We start from the raw sequence: 20,323 nt of genomic DNA, 5'->3' as shown, positions 1-20,323 counted from the left end.
GGTTATTCAGTTCCATCTCCCACAATATACTGTGATAATATCTCTACCATATATACTTGTCAAAATCCAATTCTTCACTCCAAAATGAAGCATCTGGAAATTGACATCCATTTTGTTAGAGATTTGGTTCAAAAAGATGCTCTTCGAATATCTCATATCTCTTCAAAGGATCAGGTTGCTGACCTTCTTACAAAGCCTTTGTCCAAGAATCAGTTTCAGCTCAACAGATCCAAGATTGGTCTCCTGAATGGATCCTCTATCTTGCGAGGGAGTGTTAAGGACAATCCTATCCAATCTAATTCAAAACCAAAAGGATAGCTTAACATTATTGTAACAGAATCTTAATAGTTGTGCAATATTATATATATGGTAGTCTAGCTGATCTGTAGGGATTTGATTGTTTAATCACCATAATTAGTTAGTACTCTTCATGTATTTATATCATAGTAATGTTTGAGCAATACAACAGTTTAAAATCATTCTCTTCTAAAACTCTTTATAGTCCACACATTAGAGCCGGACTATTTTAAATTTATATCGTGCACTATATAGGGGCCCATTCGGGGGGTGGGGGGTGGAGAGCTCTCTATAAGTTGGAGAATCTAAGTTAAAAGTTGGATTACGAAAATACATTTTATCTATTAATTTGTTTTCTAAAATCTTGCGGCTCTAACTCACACATTCTAATAATATTTTAGGAAAAAGTTACAAGTAAAAGTGAACGGAGGGGAGTAGCTACCAAACGAACACCAAAAGCAGGACAAAGTAGTGAGTCTTTGTCCTTCGGGACCTCAGTTTCCAGCTTTGGGACCAACTTTTAATTTGATTTTAGACATATTCCAGTCAAGTCAACCATCTATAAATGAAAGTAAACATACATGATGACTATGAAAACATTATATTAATCGAATCTTTTTGTTGATTTTTCCAAGTAACTATATCGGGGCGAATTTACGTATGAAAGTGGGAGTGATTTGACATTTAAACACTAGGCTTATTCATCTAGATATTATATTTTTGCTCTTTTTTTATTCCTTCGGAAAAGATAGACAAAAATTTAATTCTATGTGAGTTTAATTTTTAAAAAAGTTCTTTCAATCCCTCTAATATTAACTTGTTTGTTGATATTTAAGTTGTTTTGGCTCTTATTTTTTCTTATGGAAATATCAATTAGTGGAAATTAAGTACAATATGTGTAAATTCAAAAAGGGGTAATTGCTTATTAAAAAAAATTATATTTTTCTCATTTATTCAACAAAAAATTGGGTTGCAATGAATCGTGCCAAATTTATTTTGGTCCATTGATGTGTATATTTATTTATGAAGCAAGTTTTTTATAAGTTGAATCGAATTAACACAAAACAAAATGAATCGATCGATGTATGCCCTAATTCAATTTTCGTAACTAGTGATTACTTTACATTAAAAATAATGTTACCTGGAACCTTCAAATTCTGAATCGGCCTTTGAACTATATGTGGTCACATCCAGCATATACTGTAGATTAACTAGTAGTAAAAAATTCAAAGCATAGGAACTACAACTAACTTGCCTTATGATGGATTTAAAATATAAAGAAATAAATATATGACGAATGGATTCAACATCTATAAGATTTGGAAAATCCTTCATACGACAAAATCCTACTCAATGGATTCAGACTACAATCTATAGTCTATAGTCCGCCATGACAAGTGAATAGTTAAACTGTAAAAGTGTAAGGGTGAACTCTAGCCATCTTTCACCCATCACGAGTGTTACTAGCCACGAGTATCAGATAACTTTATCCACCAAAGGTAGAAGAGATGGGAAAAAATTAACTACTACTTTGATTCTATGCAAGATTAATTACATCTAGTCCGGGCATAACTACAAGTATGTAACCTATTGAATGTCATAAATTTCACAATCACAACTTGGTACAAGTAGTCCTGACCCACTTATTACTCACTAGTAATCTTATTTATCAATTGGTAATGTAGAATAATGCACCTTGAAAATATTAGCTTTAACAATTGGGGACAATTATTTAATCATTCTAAATTAGGAAAAGCCACAAGTACTCCTTGAACTATAACTGAAATTTCAAAGACACACTCTATATTTATGGGGTCCTATTATCACCCTAAACTTTTTTTTCTCTATATTTCTTAGCACCTTATGTGCTGATGTGGAGCCGCAACTCAATCAATTAGTTGTGGTGATATACACGTGACACCACATGTATATATGTTTTATTTTTACAAAAAGATAGTCCTTTTATTTTCTTTGCCTGATATATAAAATAAGTTAATATACATAATATGTTTTTTGTTTTTCTTTGCTTTGCCTCGTATTTAAAATTTTCTCAAACACACGTAATAATTTTTTCATCTCGTTACCTCATTTCATTGGTTTCTCTTGTTTTTCTATTTATTTTATTTTCAATGTCTTTCCTTTGAATTTGATTTCAAATTTTAATTCAATGTTTAATATTTAATATAAGTTAATTTTAGATAGATGTCAAAGATTAAAGGAAATCAAATAAAACATATAAAGATTAAAGCGTTAAAATAAGTGACACTTTTTAAAATTTTTTTTACATGTAATTCATAATATCAGCTTTACCAATAGGAAATAATTATTTAATCAATTTAAATTCTTCTCAGAGCGAGAGTAGAATAGTATTCATTGGTGTATATGCCTTGATAAAAACTTTTCAGCCAATAAATCAAAAGATTTCAATTACTAGGATAAGAATACGTTTATTGGTGTATAGACTTTGACAACAAAATTTCAAGTAAAAAATCCTTTAAAATTTTTGATTGGTTGGAATAAGAGTGTTACATGGTAAATAGAACTTGACCTAAACGTAAAGATTCACAAAACTTTTGATTGGTTAGGATAAGTGTATTGCTTGGTGTATAGACCAATGAATACTATTCTACTCAAAAATCTATTTTTTTTATTGGTTAGAAGAAAATTGTTATGGCTTATGCACCAAATTTTTAAATTTATTTTCTTGATTTTTAATTTTAGGACAAAGGGGAAAATATGCCCCTCAACTTTGCGATTTAGAGCAAATACATCCCTCGTTAAAAAGTGTTGCATATATATATTTGTCGTCTAACAAATGGTGCATATATACCCTCTTCGTCTAATAGGTGGCGCACAATTACCCTTTTTATTAACAGCCTGAATTAAAAAAAAAAATTAAAATTGGTTTTTAAATTCCAAAAATGCCACGTGGCTTAAAAACTTACCTCATTCAATTTTTACGCACCCAGACTCGATCCAATTAAAGAAAAACTCAATTCTTCATCTATTCAAACCCGACTAAACTATTTTATGACTGAGTAGAAAAGGAATTAGCTTTTTTCATTTGGGTTGGGTCAAGGGATATGAAAAAGAGGTGAGATAATTTTTGAAAGCCATGTGATTTTGAAATTAAAAAACATGTATTTTAATATTTTCAATTAAGTATTATATATATGATTGAAAATATTATAATACATGTTTTTTAGTAATTAGTAACCATAATTAATTGGCTTTAAATGATGTGATGGTATAATATCTACGAAATAAAAGGTGTTTTAATCACTAATATTATGCCATTCATTCAAAAAGAAGAACACTTTACGGAACCTACAATTTCCAAAAAAATAAAAAATTAAGTAAAATATTTGAGGTAAAAAACACTTGTAATTATGAACNTGATATTGTGTATGTGACACAAAAGGCGATAAAGCACAAGTCTTGGCTGATCATCTTGCGGAGAATCCAGTTGATGAAGAGTATGAATAGCTCAAGACTTATTTTCCCGATGAAGAAGTAGCATTTGTGGGTGAAGATATTTCTGAAGCATATCCTGGTTGGAGAGTATTCTTTGATGGAGCGGCAAATCACCAAGGGAAAGGTATCGGAGCAGTCTTAGTGTCAGAATCCAGTCAGCATTATCCTATGGCGACTAAACTCCGATTTAATTACACAAACAACATGGCTGAGTATGAAGCTTGCATCCTCGATTTAAAGATGGCAATCGACATGAACGTTCATGAGCTTCTAGTTATCGGAGATTCAGACTTACTGATTCATCAAGTTCAAGGAGAATGGGCTGTGAAGAATCCAAAAATCACACCGTACGTGCAATATATATAGAAGTTGTGAAAGAGATTTCGCGAGATTGAGTTCAAACATACTCCCAGAACATAGAATGAGTTGGCCGATGCTCTTGCCACCATTGCCTCAATGATCAAACATCCAGATACAAGTTATATTGATCCCTTGGATATAGAGGTAAAAGAGCAGCATGTTCATTGTTCACATGTTGAAGCGGAACCAGATGGTTTACCTTGGTATTTTGACATCAAGAAGTACTTGGAGACCAAAATTTATCCTGATGCAACGTTCAACCAGAAGAAGTCGATACGCCGTATGGCCCTCAATTTCTTTGCAAGTGGGGAAATCCTTTATAGGAGGACTCCAGATTTGGGTCTTCTCAGGTGTGTTGATGCTAGTGAAGCTGCAAAGCTTCTGGAACAAATACATGCGGGAGTTTGTGGTACTCACATAAATGGGCTCACTTTGGCCAGGAAGATCCTTCGAGCCGGTTATTTTTGGATGACTACGGAACATGATTGTTGCAAGTTTGTGCAAAAATGTCATAAATGTCAAGTGCATGTTCATGTCTAAGTACACACATTGAAGCCATGTCTAAGTACACACATTGAAGTACACACATTGAAACCCAATGCAAATTAATGCACCTTGAGAATATTAGCTTCTTCTTTTTTTGATTTTTCATTCGATGGCGTCAAGTACACACATTGAAGTCAGACTATTTTAAATTTGTATCGTGCACTATATAGGGCCCTATTTGGTGGAGGGGTGGGGGGAAGCACTCTCTACCAAATGTTCTTTTATATCCAAGGCTCAAACATAAGACTTTTGGTTAACAGAGGAGCAACCTCATCCACTATACCACATCCGTTGGTAGTGAAATATTAACTTTAACAATTGAGAACAATTATTTAATCAATTTAAATTGGGAGAATGCATAAGTACTCCTTGAACTATAACTAAAATTACACTGACACACCCTATATTTACGGAAGTCCTAGTACACCCCTCCCCCAACCCTCCCAAACTTTTTTCTCTAATATATTTCTTTGCACTTTATGTGCTGACGTAATCATAACTCAATTCAATTAATTACCGTGGTTATTTTTAAAAAAAAAATCTTCTCATTTTATTTGCCTTGTTTTTAAAATAAGTTGATACACATAATATTTTTTATTTTTCTTTGTCTTGTATTTTAACATACGTATATACATATTTTTTATTTTTTCACCTTCTTTCATTTTTTTTTTCTCCTTTTTCATATTGGTTTTATTTATATCTTTTATTTTCATTATCGTTTTTTTGGATTTGATTTCAAATTTAATTCTAAATGTCTGGTATTTAATATAAGCTAATTTTGCATGGATACAAGAAAAAGTAAAGGAACTCAAATAAAACATAAAAAAATTAAAGCGTTAAAAATAAAGGAATTATTTTTTAAAAAAAAAAACATATAACTGAGAATATCAACTTTAAATATAGGTAACAATTACTTAACCAATAAATTCTTCTCAAAGCGAGAATAGTCTATAAGAGTATTTATTGGTGTAAACGCCTTGAAAAAAACTTTTCACGCCAATAAATCAAAGATAGTTTGATTAGTTAGGATAAAAATACATTGATTGGTGTATAGACCACGACAACAACTTTTCAAGTCGAATATTCTTAAAAATTTTGATTGGTTGGGATAGAAGTGTTATTTAGTGTATAACATTGACCTAAAGGTGAAGATTCACAAAACTTTTGATTAGTTAGGATAAGAGTATTGCTTGGTGTATAGACCTTGAAAAAAACATTTCACGTCAAAAATTCATTTTTTATTAGTTAGGATGAAATTATTATTTGGTTTACGCACCTGATTGGATATGAACTTGATGATGATCAATCTTATGTTCTAATAGTTCTAATAAATTTACATATTCCCAAGTCAATGCACGGGTCATTGAAAAGAAAAATTCAAATAAAAGCTACAACGAAATTTTTTTATCACAAAAGTGGCTTGCATATACCTCTATTGTGACAAAAGTTGCTCACATTTATTTCTACCATTATAAAAGTGGCCAACATATACAATTTCATCTAACAGAAGTGAAATTTTATTTTATTTTTATTTTAAATTTTAGGGAAAAGTGGAAAATATACCCCTCAACTTTGCGATTTAGAGCAGATATATATACTCCTCGTTAAAAAAAGTGATGCATATATGTCTTTGTTGTCTAACAAATGGTGCATATATACCCTCGTTGTCTAATAAATGATTTACATTGAATTAAAAATAAAATTCTTAAAATTGGTTTTTAAATTCCAAAGATACCATGTGTCTTAAAAAATTGCCTCATTCATTTTAACGCACCCAAACTCGACTCAATAAAAAAAAAACCCAACTCTTCATATATTCAGACCCAATCCAAGCTCATTTAATGAAAAAGTAGAAGAAGAATTGAGTCTTTTTTCTCATTTGGATCGTGTCTAGAGGTATAAAAAAGAGGCGAGATAATTTTGAAACTTAAAAATTAGTATTATAATTGTTTTCAACTAAGTACATATATATGTTGAAGAAAGGGGTAAATATGCACAATTTGTTAGACGACAGGGGTATATATATGCATCACTTTTTTAACGAACGGTATATCTGCTCTAAAATCGAAAAGTTGAGGAGTGTATTAACCTCTTTTCCCTTGATTTTTTTAAAAAAAAATTATGTAGGGGTATTTATGATCCTTCTCACACATGATTGTTTTGACTTATTTCATTTTTTAGTGTAAAAATATGAGATAAAAAGAAATAAGTATGAATGGAAAAAAAAGTAAGAAAAAGATTTAATACTATTTTTTTGGCTATATTGTAATTTATTTCTTTTATCTATAAAAAATTGGGGAATCTATGATAAATTTACAAGAAAGTAAGTTAAAAAAATATATTTACCATCAAAATGATAAATTCAAAGTAGTCGTTGAATCAAAAAAGAAAAAAAACCGTGTGAGAAGGACCAAATATACCTCTACAAGAATACTTTGTTTTTATCTAAAAAAAAAATTAAAATAATATAAAATTAATTTTGTTCGCTTCCGTTTGAGGAAAGGTCGGGTATGTATGAGTCATTTGTGTAATAATAGGGGCATATATTAGTCACTTTTATAAAGAGGGGTATATAAAATCGAAATGATAAAGTTGAGGGGTATATCAATCCTTTTTCCCTTTAATCATATTAAATATTAGAGGGAAAAAAGGTATAGTCTATTAGAGCGGATGGTGATGTATGAGCCTTGACAAAAACAATTAAGTTGAAAATTCAACAAAAAACTGCTTTAGTTAGAATAATAGTGTTGATTGATATAAAGACCTTGACTGAAAGGTAAATAATAAACCTAGTCGAAAATCACTTTAAATTTTGATGGAACTGGGAAAACAAATACGGTGAAACATCAATGAATGTGATGTATGGATGTAATTTTAATAAACCACAAATTACGCAAAGAAAATCTACTATTGTCCTTTGGAGTAGTCAATTTTGAGGAGCCCATCTAGTCACTTTCACTCAAATTTTGAATTATCAACTTTATATTCTCAAGTCAATGCACTAGTCATTGCACAAGAATCCAATGATTGTTGAAAAATATCAAAAAGTTCCAAATTATCAAGTCAAGTCATCACATAGAAAGTTTAAATGAAAGGTACTACACAAAATCATATCACTTGTAATAATACAATTTTGTTTGATACCTTATCGGTCTAAAACGTCACAATCCCAAGTCTCTGCAAGTAGTCTTGGCACAATTACTACGCAATGTTTATCTTATTTATCAAATAGTACTACATATAACTATCCAACACAATGGAGAAATAATCACCCTGTGAATATTATCTCAACAGTAGGAAACAATTATTAAATCAATTTATATTCTTAGAGGAGAAAGAAAAGTGAAAGGGAGCTTAGGAACTATGGTAAAGTTGTCTCTCTATGACCTAAAGGTCACGTATTCGAGATGTGGAAGCAGTCACTAATATTTGCATTAGGTTAGATTGTCTACATCACACCCTTATGGTGCGACCCTCCTCCAGACCCTGGTAACACAAACGCTTTGTGCACTGGACAACCTATTTTTTTTTAATTAGAGGAGAAAGAAAAGACTATAAGAATGATAATTGGTGTATAGAACTTGGTCACAACTTTTCATATAAAAAAATCAAGATGAGTTTGATTAGTTAGGATAAGAGTAAATCTTAGTTTACAGACGACCTTGACAACAAATATTTCAAGTCGAAAGTCCACTAAAATTTTGATTGGTTATGGTAAAAGTATTTCGTGATGTATAGACCTTGATTTACAAGTCGCAAAGGGTTTTTCATAGAACAACTTCTCCTTTACGCTTGCTTTGTCTAACAAACAAGAATCACATTCAACCGAGTGTTTCAAGGTATTGCTAAAAAAACAAGTAAAGCAAATCAAAGTAGAAACAATCTACTATTCAAATAGAGTCCAATCCAAGCTCGTGCAGATGGTTAATTATGATGTATTACTCTATCAATTTAGTAAAATCACTAACGATGTTTTTGTATCAATAAAATCACTTTGTGGGCACCAAAAATTTCGACTTGAACAGCCCCACAGGTGAAAGCATTTACTTGTAAAACATAAAAGATCTCATATCTCTATGGGTTGCAACTCTGTAACTACACAACTCTGCTCTGTCCATCGTGATTCTTTTGATAATCGATAAATCTCCAAGGGCAGGTAGCGCACATTTCAGCTGTATCCATGACAAAATTTCCAAGTGTGAGGGAATCTCGCTTCATGAACAACCTTTTCTTTTCCTTCTACTTTTAAATAAGGGAATGCAAATCAGTATTTTTTTAATGGCACGAAAACGTCAATTCTCATTTTGCGTAACATTCAGAGACCCGTGAATTAGCCAACTCTGTTCAAATGATTGTCCATCTACAACACAAGGCACGAATTTAAGTTTAACTGCTAAACACTCACGATTGTCTTGGATGCTGGCAAAGTCAACAGAGATACCTCTATAGCTTTTAAAGTTTTCGTCATCTTCTTATGCTTAGTTAGTAAGTACTTCAACGTCCCCATCAATATTTATTTCCTGTCTCAAGATTGTTACTAAGAACTGAACCAACATTCTCTACGTCACGTTCAGGTATCTGAATTCAAAATGATACTACCGATGTAATTTAAAACCAAACGCCCAGTTGGTTCACTGACAACTTTAGTATGCAATTTATTTTTCTTATCATTGGATCACCAGAAAGTTGAACTATAACAGCAAACATTCCGGAATTGTAATTCAACTACTTTCTCTGGATAATATATCAGAATTATTTGCATTGATTAATTGCGAATAAGATAACTTCAAAATGATGGATGCATAAAATCCAGTATCTCAGAATTAGAACACTGAACAGAGGATGTCTGATAATTTAGTTCATACCATCTATATACAGAGGTGGTGCCAAAATAGGGGAAACGTTTAGCTTGCTAATGAAATTAAGATAACTTCATAAATCCATTAATTGAACTTTGCAGTCGAATCCAATTACCTAACTAATAATTACGCTGAATATGTAAAAAAATATTGATAAACGAAAACTAATGCTTTTATACATAGGGAAATACACACTTCAAATACATCACAAATTAGTAAAAGCTTTTATTGCATCACAAACAACATATTAGACTTGAATCCTGCAATTTTCAAAAGAGAAGAATTTAAAGTTAAGAGCTTTAAGGATGAAGGAGGTGAGCAAATTCATTGATAATTAAAGATCAAATTGAATACCTCGAGGTAACAAACTATTGTCTTTTCTTGTGCTTTTTCATTCTCGTAAGAATTTTGTGTTCCAATTCTACATCCATCCTCGAAAACCATGCTGGATATTGAGTTGAAAGCATTATGTATATTATGGACAATCCAATGACAAGTCCACAACCATAACCCATGAGAACCGCCTTCCAACTTATAATTGCTGAATCTCCTTCTTCACCTTCATCTGCTTGTGGTACCCCTTCATCACCACCACAATCTTTTGAGAGTGGCAATCCACGTAACCCATCATTCCCTTGGTATGAACTATTCTCAAACGTATCAAATTGTTTTCCTTTGGGGATGCATCCAACAAGATAATTGTGAGAGAGATTTAAGACTTCAAGTGATGTGAGGGATGCAAGCTGTTGTGGAATTTCTCCGCTGATTTTGTTGGATGAGAGATCACAGATAACTGGTGCAGTGATGCTGGTATGTGACCTTCCAAGCGATTATGAGATAAGTTCAAAGTCCGAAGCCCAATGGGATCTCCAATAATGCTTGGGTTATGACCTTCAAATCTATTCCTTGAGAGATCGATAATTATTTCTGTAGTCAAAACTCGAGGAAGTTCAAGATCCAGTCCCTTTGTTGTCACTATCAAGGAATTTGTGTAATAAAAAAAAATATATATATCCGACATACTCTCGGGTTCCACTGCTCCAACCAATTATTTTCATGACTTCAAAATTCTCAAAAAGGCTCATAGGTAAATCTCCACTAAATCCACTGGATGAGAGTGTTAGGATCGAAATAAGCAGGTGTAATGCGGAAACTAGCAAAGCAAACCTCGAAAGACCATGAGTAAGAAGACAAATGAGAAATATACCAAAAGAGACAGATTTAACGTAGTTCGGTCAATCGACCTACGTCCACAAAGGAGATGAGCAATCCACTATAAATATGAGAGTACAAAATATAGAGAGAAACAACCTCAAACAATTCACTCGGAATACAAGGAGGTACACAAAACTCTCCCCATAACCGCAACTCTCAAAACCCTAGGACTACATTGTGAATGCTAATTAAGTTAGAAGGAACAAGCCTATAATTATAGAGTCCTAAACCTTTCCTACAAGAAAAGGACTAGTAAAATATTAAAACCTTTTCCTAAAAGGAAAACCTATTTATAGTAAGAAATCAGGGCAAATAAACCCCAACAGAGAGATCTATGACTCGAATTTGAGCAAACAAGTTATCAGTCCTTGAATCTTTTATAGAGCCATAGAACTTATTTGATCTCAAGTTCAAAATCTGCAAATAAGGCAGGGCTCCCAACCATTTAGGAAATGTGTCACTCAACTCATTGTTACCTAAACCAAGAACTATAAAATATTTGCAATTGATCAATGATTGCGGGACTTTCCCCTCTAGCTTATTCCCTTGCAATTTAATGACCTCTAATGGGTTTCCAATAATAAAAGTAGTATTAATTGTCCCGCTAAGACCATTGTTGCTTAAATCCAAAACCGAAAGTTCACTCATCTCACCCAAACATAGTGGGATTGTTCCCTCCAAATTATTGTTGCCCAAATCTAGCACTTGTAGTATTTTCAGATTGCAGACGGTTGAAGCGATCTGTCCATTGATATTATTGTGCGACAAGAGAAGATATTGTAGGAGCTGCTGTTCTAGGAGTGACTTTGAAATAGGGCCTTGCAGCTGATTTTGTTTTAGAAAAACTTTGTTCAATGTTTTAGACTTGAACTCCTGAATGTTTCCACTGAAATGGTTATCACTCAACTCTAACCATTCAAGTGAAGGGAGGGAGAATATCCATGATGGTATAGTCTCATTCAAGTGGTTGGATGACAATAAGAGTTATTGTAGATTATGCAGTCCGCTTACATTAGAAGGAATTGGACCAGTAAGGGAATTGGACAAAAAATCTAACATTTCAAGTTGCGTCCAACTTCTGTTAAAGGATAAGTACTCAAGTTGACCATCAAAGTTGTTATTTCGAAGTGATAACAAACTGAGCTTTCTAAATCTAAAGAAATCAGAAATTGGTCCTTCAAGATGGTTATAAGCAAGAACCAAATAATCTATGTTGGTGAGATTCCATAGAGGTTTAGGAATAGACCCTGAGAGATTACAATAAGACAAATCTAATGTACGCAGTGAAGTTAGATGACAGAATGATTCAGGTATCTTTCCAGTAGCATTCACACTACTGAGATATAACTCCATGAGTGATGCACTGCTATTCCATTTGGTTGTAGGAAACCTAACAATGAGCTGGGGATTGTATGCTAAATCAAGAGATTCTAAGTTGGAAAGGTGGAAAACTCTTTCGGGAAGTATCCCGTATAACTGTGCTTCCCAAAGTTACAGAGTAGTTAAATAAGAAGAGAAATTCAGGGGAATGGTGGAAGAGATGTTCACAGAGCTAAGGTCAAGCTCTCTTAATTGGGTCAAGTTCTTAAGGAGCAGTTCAAAATTGTGAAGTCCGAACCTAAGCTCATATTGATATCCCCTGAATACTAAGAACTTGTAATTTAGAAAGATGAGAGAGTTCTGCTGGGATTAGACCTATAAAACTTGAATATGATAAAACAAGATGTGTCAAACTAGAAAACTCACCAAATTTCGGTGAAATGAGTGACCCAGAAAAATTATTACCAGAAAAATCAAGCCTTTTGAGATTGGACAGTTGAAAGAGGCTACTATTGGAATGAAACTTGCATTGAAGTCCGCATCTAGTGACGTTAAGCTCAATCACTTGTCCCGTCCCCTCGTCACAATAAACTCCATCCCATGAACAACAATTTGTGCTCTTGTTCCATGATAATGTTTTCGAATTAGCAAAAGCATTTATAGTAAACATGTGCTTGAATTGTAGAAGAGCAAGAGCTTGATCTTTGAGGCACAAATGAGATAAGGATGAGGAGAAAGCAAGTTGACAGAAGAAATAAAATAGCATAAAAAATACAAGTTTTATGTAACCAATTTCTCTACTAAAATGTTCAAAACTAATTAAGTTGATAGACAAGAAATCAAGAAATCAAGAAATCTTTGTTTTGTTTCTCTATTCAATAACTTTGATGAGGTATATATAGCACAAATTTAAGCCAAGAAATTTACTAGGGCAAGGGAATGTATATCCTCAATTTTGTGTTTTTGTAATGACTCGGTTGGTCATTTTTGGTATTTTAGTGAAGTTTACCATTTTTCCCCTCCCGATATTGACCCTCGAGTTGTTTCTTGATTGAATTTTGGAAGTTGGTTCCAAACTTTTGAGTAGAAGTGGAGTTTTTGGTAAAATTTGAGTTTTAAAGTCTTAAGTTGCTTAAAAGTGGTGTTCAGAGTCTTTTGGAGTCTTGAGTGTCGGAGTGGAATTCCGTCGATTCCATTAGTTTTGAAATGTGAAATCTAATCCGTGAGAGTTGTTGGTTTCATATTCCGAGTCTTTTTGAGGATTTCAGGTCCTAAGTTGTAAAATTGTGGAATTTTAGCCTTGGGTTGACTTTGGTCTACATTCAGAGTTCAAATGCTCAGATCTAGATTTGAGGGATGATTTTAGGCCTAGGTCAGGTCTTGGTTGATTTTTGAGATGTTCCGACCTTGTATTAGCCTTTTTAGGCGTGAGTTAGTTTCTTGTGGTTTTCACAAATGTCAAATCAAGGAGATCTAGAATTCGTATTTTAACAGTTCCATTGAGTCTAGAACGTCAATTACAATTGATTTGCATATCTAGTTTGTGTGTACGAGGTTTCAAACGAATCCTGAAGGTCAATTGATGATTTTGAGTTTGGTTGTTTTTGTCACCCGAGCCTACACCCTGGGCGGGACCGGCACTCGGAGACTATTGCTGGCCCCAAGCGAACCCTTGGCCTGGCTTTCTTAACTCAGCGGAAACCTAACTCAACAAAATACTTCATGCAATGCAAAGTCATAACACAACTTAACTGATACAAATCTGGCCAAAAGGCACCTTGAGTCTCAAAATAGAATATTTATACATATACACAAAAGAGAGACTCAAACTAACTGACTGACTGTCTATGAAGCCTCTAAAATACTGAGATGGATGTTGGGACAGACCCCGCAACATCCTAATAGAACAAAGCTAAGTACACAAAACAATTGAGTCCTCCGGAAAGCAAGGAGGCTCACCACTCACTCTGGTGTGCTCAGCTGGATCAACGACGTGCAGGATGCTGATCCGGGTACCTGTATCTGCATCGTCATAAGATGCAGGCCAACTGGCATCAGTACATGGAATGTACGAGTATGCGAGCTGGAAACTAAGCAACAAAGGCTAGAAGGAAATCTGGAAGAAACTGAAATAGCTTACCTGGCTCAACTTAACTCAACCTGACTGACTTCTTTCAATATAAGGCAAATTTTAAAACAAGTGCGATATATAAAGAAAGACTGCTTAAAATATACTATAAACTATGTATGTGTACAAAGACACAATAAGCCTGAGATGTATATAGAAATACAATAAACTGATGCATATAAAAATACAATGATGTATGTGTATGAAATACAATAACTGCTGTGGGAGTTTCTCTAACCGACAACCATCACATAAGAGCTATAGTGATGATACAGCGATCGACCTCACGCTGCCAGAGCATCTTATACCCGGCCAAAGGTATAAGACCTGAACTGCCTAATGGATCCACTAGTCTAATCTGAAAAGGGTTCATCTAAAAAGTATAAACCTTTTCTACCCATGGTGGCTAACATGGTTCTATGGGGGTTGTGGGTTCTTTGAACTCTCCCCCAATTCGGTGCTCGATACTACTCCCAAAAATGTACTGGCTCTTATGTTTTTAAAATATATTTCTTCCTGCTGATATGAGATAATTACTCAAAAACTAGCCCGAAGGCTCTTTTGGAAATCTCAGTTTCCAACCTTGTTTAAATGTAAAAACATTTCTTTAAAACTTCCTTGGGAATACATAGTTCCCTAATAACTTTGAGAAATGAACTCAACTTGAAACTCTTAATTGAACTTGAAACCCTTAACTGAACTTGACTGGAAACTTGAGCCTTAAATGAAGTGAAAACGTTCAATAAAGACTCTTGAACAACTTTGAAAACTTACTTGAACTAACTTCTTAACTTTGCTTGACTTGACTCTAACTTTTCTTTAACTTGATACTAACTTGCCTTGAATTGAACTATGGATTCAAGGTGTATGATCACACGTATTTAAATGAGTTCGGGATGTTTAGAAACACTTTGGGGTGTTGGAAACAATTAGGGAACATAGGTATAACACCTAGGAACATACATGAGAAAGCATGGAAAGAATAGGAAAACTTGGCGCTCTGAGAGGCGCGGAGCGCCAGACCCAAAACGTCAGAGAAGGCCTGCTGGCGTACTGAGAGGCGCGGCGCCCCAAGGGGAAAACCTCAGAGCCCCTTTTGGGGCGCGATGCGCCGACCCCTTGCCCAGAAAACTCGACCTTTCTCCCTCTTTTCTTCAACTCTAAACCACCCTAACTTCAATGGTTCCAACCCCAACCACTAAGGATCATAAATTCCCTCAACATACAATAGATTATAACTCAATACACAACCCAATCATGTCCCACAACCAACAATAACTTCAACAACACAACTAACAACATCAACAACAACTAACAACTTCAACAACACTTCCAATCTTTTCTCAAATCATAAAATGAGCTTGGTGTGTGGGGGAAAGGATCAACCCACAAAAGGAACTCACATACCTTGATAGGTATCACCCCCGACGATTTCCACGATGGAACCTTGACGGAACTAGTTGATCTCCTCTTTCTTCTCTTCTTCTTTCCCTTCTTCTCTTATTCTCAAGCCCTAGCTTTTACTCTTTTAAAATGGGACAAAATGATCCAAAGATCAGCCCTATACAACAATATAATCCCAAAAGAAATGGCTAGGGAAAAGACCGAAATGCCCTTAAAATTTCCGGACGGATTCCCTGCCAACTTCCCAACTTTCAATGGCCATAACTCGTTCATACGAACTCGGAATCGAGCAAACTCGGTGGCGTTGGAAAGATCATTCCACAAGCTTCACAACCATAACTGGAACTACTCCTAAATCACCCTGATCTAGGAGTTATGACCGCTCAAAGTTGGCCAAAAACTCACTGATTTCCACACTTAACCAAATTTCCAGATTTTTAAATTTTTTTCCAAAAATGACTATTTCCAATTTCCAAGCTTTTTCATAGTTATTTCAAATTGCCGGATGTTACAGTTTTTGCTGTTTCTGGTGGTGTGATAATTGTTCTTCAGGATTGCGTGGATGGCCTTCGCGATTGCGAAGCTGTGGATTTTTGGTCATCGCAATTGCGAGGCTCCCTCGTCACGATCGCGTAGCTTTGATCTGAGGTGCATCGCGATCGTGTGGGGTTTGCCGTGATCGCGATGGTCAATCTTTAATGAGTAGTCAGTTTTACTCCTCGAGATCGCGTGACACTGGGTCGCGATGAGCAACTGAGACCTGGACAAACGAGCCCTAAAAGAAGGACATAGTAGACGTTGAGTCTGTCCTTTTTAGGGAACCTCAGTTTCTAGCTTTGGGACCAACTTTTAATTTGTTTTCAGACATATTCCAGTCAAATCAACTCTCTATAAATGAAAGTAAACATACATGACGACTATGGAAACATTATATTGATCGAATCTTTTTGTTGATTTTTGCAACTAACTGTACAGGGGCGAATTTACGTACAAAAGTGGGAGTGATATGACATTTAAACACTAGGCTTATTTATCTAGATATTATATTTTTGCTTTTTTTTTTCCTTCAGAAAGGATGGCCAAAAATTTAATTCTATGTGAGTTTAATTTAAAACAAATTATTTCTATCCCTCTAATCTTTACTTGTTTGTTGATATTTGGGTGCTTTTGACTCCTATTTTTTCTTATAGAAATATGAATTAGTGGAAATTAAGTACAATATGTTTAAATTCAAAACGGGTAATTGCTTATTAAAAAAAACTATTTTTTCTCATTTATTCAAGATAAAATTGGGTTGAGAGAATTGCAATGAATCGTGCCAAATATATTTTGGTCCATTGACGTGTATTTATTTATTATGAAGCAAGTTTTTTTATAAATTGAATCGAATTAACACAAAACAAAATGAACATTGATGTGTTAGATACAAGAAAGTTAGTTCGAAAATAAATATTACCAATAAAATATTAATTCAAATTAGTTGTTGAATCAAAAAAGTAAAAAAAAAAATGTGTGAGAAGGATCAATTATACCACTACACAAATATGCTTTTTTTTTTTTACAAAAAAATTAATTTAGGATTAATTTTTTCACTTCCGTTAAGAGGAAAAAAGTATAGATGAGTTAGTTGTTTAACAGTATGAGTATATATGTGTCACTTTTATAACGAGTGGTATATAAGATCTAAATAAAAAAATTGAGGGGTGTATCAGACCTTTTTCCCTTAAATCAATTTAAATTTTTAGAGGAAAAAAAAAAAAGAATAGTCTATAAGAGTAGATGGTGATATATGGGCCTTAACAAAACAGTTAAGTTGAAAATTCAAAAAGCTTGTTTAGTTATGATTAGAGTGTTAATTGGTGCCAAGACCTTGACTTAAAAGGTAAATAATAAATTCAGTCGAAAATCTCTTCAAATTTTGGTGGAACTATTTAAGTCCAGACATGCAAATACGGTGAACCATCAATGGATGTAATTTTGATGAGGTATATTGTGAACCATAAATTAAGCAAAGAAAAGTCTATTATTGTTACTTTGGAGCAATCAATTATGAGGAGCCCACCTAGTCACTTTCAATCAAATTTTGAATTGGCAACTTTATATTCTCAAGTCAGTGCACAAGTCATTCCACAAGATTGCAGAAAAATATCAAAAGTTCCAAATCACTAACGTTGTTTTTGTATCAATAAAATCACTTTGTGGACACCAGGAATTTCGACTTGGACAGCCATATAAGTGATAACATTTACTTGTAAAACATTAAAGATCTTATTTCTCTATGGATTGCAACTCTGCAACTACACAACTCTGCATTGTCCATCGTGATTCTTTTGAAATGGTTGCGCACATTTCAGCGGTATCCATGACAATATTTCCAATTGTGAGGGAATCTCACTTCATGAACAACCTTTTCCCTTTTCCTTCTATTTTTAAAATGGATCATGAAAACGCCGATTGTCATTGTGCGTAAAACTAGCCAACTTTGTTCAAATGATTGTCCATCTACAATATAATGCACAAGTTTAAGTTTAGATGCTAAACACTCACACTCCTCTATAAAACAGAGGAACCAATGAAATGACTCCACCATCGTCTTCGATGCTGGCAAAGTCAACAGAGACACCTCTACAGCTTTTAAAGTTTTCGTCATCTTCTTATGCTTAGTTAGTAAGTACTTCATCATCACAATCGATGTGAGTCACTGATTATTTTCCCACAATATTTATTTCCTGGTTCAAGATCGTTACTAAGAACTGAATCAACATTCTCTACGTCACGTTCAGGTATCTGAATTCTAAAATGATACTAATTTTTGTAATTTAAAACGAAACGCCCAGTTGGTTCACTGACAAATTTAGTATGCAATTTATTTTTCTTATCCTTGGATCGCCAGAAAGTTGAACTATAAGAGCAAACATTCAGGAATTGGAAAAAAACTACTTACAGAGTTACAGAGTTCTGTATAAGAGTATAAAGTGATGTATGGGCCTTGACAAAAACATTTAAGCCTAGAATTAAAAAAAAAAGAAAAAGAAAGAGTTTGTTTAATTAGAATAAGAGTGTTAACTGGTGTATAGACATCAACTTAAAAGGTAAAAAAGAAATTCATTTGATAATCAGTTCAAATTTTAGTGGGACTGATTCCTTACGTCCAGATAGACAAAATAAGAGACTAGGTCACATCCCTATGAGTGTGCTTAGGAAAATTAAGATGTTTGATAGTCCACAAAAACTTGTTCTACCTAGTTGTGATGTATGCCCATTGGCAAGACAAGTTAGATTGCCATTTCCTATTAGTCAAAGTAGAAGTGAAAATTGTTTTGACTTGATTCATTTGGATGTATGGGGACCTTATAAGGCTGCTACACATAATAAAATGAGATATTTTCTAACTGTGGTTGATGATCATTCAAGATGGACATGGATTTTCTTAATGCACTTGAAATCTGATGTTTCTACTGTTTTACAGAATTTCATTTTGATGATTGACACTCAATTTGGACAGAAAATTAAGACTTTCAGATCAGATAATGGTGCTGAGTTCTTTAATGCTCAGTGTGATGGGTTGTTCAAGAGTCATGGGATTGTGCACCAAAGTTCTTGTCCACATACACCACAACAGAATGGTGTAGTGGAAAGAAGGCACAGACACATTTTAGAGACTGCAAGGGCATTGAGGTTTCAAGGTCACTTACCAATTAGGGGGTGAGTGTGTCTTAAGTGTTGTACACATTATAAATAGAATTCCTTCTTCAGTATTGCACAATAAATCACCTTTTGAATTGATGTATAAGAGATCTCCTGACCTGTCCTACATGAGAGTAATTGGTTGTCTATGTCATGCTACAAATCTAGTCAAAACTGATAAATTTGGTCCGAGGGCTATTCGATCAGTTTTAATGGGCTATGGTTCTACACAAAAGGGTTACAAGTTATATGATCTTGAGCATCAAAAATTATTTGTTAGTAGGGACTTGGTGTTCAATGAAGCAGTGTTTCCTTTTCAGTCCCCAGCATTGGCTGATCCACATGTTACAACAATATTTTTGGCTTCACCTCCCTGTTCCTCTCATACTGAGGATGCAGATGCCGTCCAACCTGCTACAATAACAAGTGAGGAAATTATACCAGTAGCTTCACCTCCTTCAGCTGTTTCTGATGATCATTTACATCCTCCTCCTGAGAGAAGGCGATCTCACAGGACAGGCAAACCACCCCTTTGGCAGAAAGATTTCATTACTACCTCCACAAGTAGATCAAACCATTGTCTTTATCCTATCTCAGACAACATTGATTACAGTTGTCTTTCCTCCACTTATCAATGTTACATTGCTAGTTCATCAGTTGAGACTGAACCTCAATTTTATTATCAGGCTACTAATGATTGTAGATGGGTACATGCTATGAAGGAGGAAATTCAAGCATTGGAGGATAACAAAACTTGGGAGGTTGTTTCTTTGTCAAAAGGAAAGAAAGCAATTGGTTGTAAATGGGTTTATAAAATCAAATATAAAGCTAGTGGTGAGATAGAAAGATTCAAGGCTTGGCTAGTTGCAAAAGGTTATAATCAGAAAGAAGGCCTGGATTACCAAGAGACCTTCTCTCCTGTAGTAAAAATGGTTACATTACGGACTGTTCTGACCTTGGCTGTTTCAAAGGGATGGGACATTCAACATATGGATGTTTATAATGCCTTTTTACAAGGAGATCTTGTTATACC

General features: G+C 34.1%; 1 protein-coding gene across 1 annotated transcript; it reads right to left on the bottom strand.

Moving 5' to 3' along the window:
• Positions 1–9,904: 9,904 nt before the first annotated feature.
• Positions 9,905–12,104, bottom strand: LOC125860548 (receptor-like protein 9DC1). The gene is made up of 3 exons (XM_049540536.1): positions 11,763–12,104; positions 11,107–11,624; positions 9,905–10,355 (listed from the first exon to the last, which is right to left on the bottom strand). The coding sequence occupies exons 1-3, from the start codon at positions 12,102–12,104 to the stop codon at positions 9,905–9,907; spliced, it is 1,311 nt and encodes a 436-aa protein (XP_049396493.1).
• Positions 12,105–20,323: the final 8,219 nt, after the last annotated feature.

The sequence above is a fragment of the Solanum stenotomum genome, chromosome 1 (genome assembly GCF_019186545.1).
Source record: "Solanum stenotomum isolate F172 chromosome 1, ASM1918654v1, whole genome shotgun sequence".
Classification (NCBI taxonomy): domain Eukaryota; kingdom Viridiplantae; phylum Streptophyta; class Magnoliopsida; order Solanales; family Solanaceae; genus Solanum; species Solanum stenotomum.
The sequence above is the reverse complement of the archived record's forward strand: the minus strand, read 5'-3'. Positions and strand labels throughout refer to the sequence as shown.

Excerpts from the sequence above, each read along its gene's own strand:
- LOC125860548 (XM_049540536.1), bottom strand. The coding sequence starts at position 12,104 with ATGGAGTTATATCTCAGTAGTGTGAATGCTACTGGAAAGATACCTGAA. Across the intron at positions 11,625-11,762 it reads CTGGTCCAATTCCTTCTAAT|GAGTTCAAGTCTAAAACATT; the intron begins GTAAGCGGACTG and ends GGAAACATTCAG. Across the intron at positions 10,356-11,106 it reads GATTCAAGGACTGATAACTT|GTCACATACCAGCATCACTG; the intron begins GTTTGCTCAAAT and ends ATCGCTTGGAAG.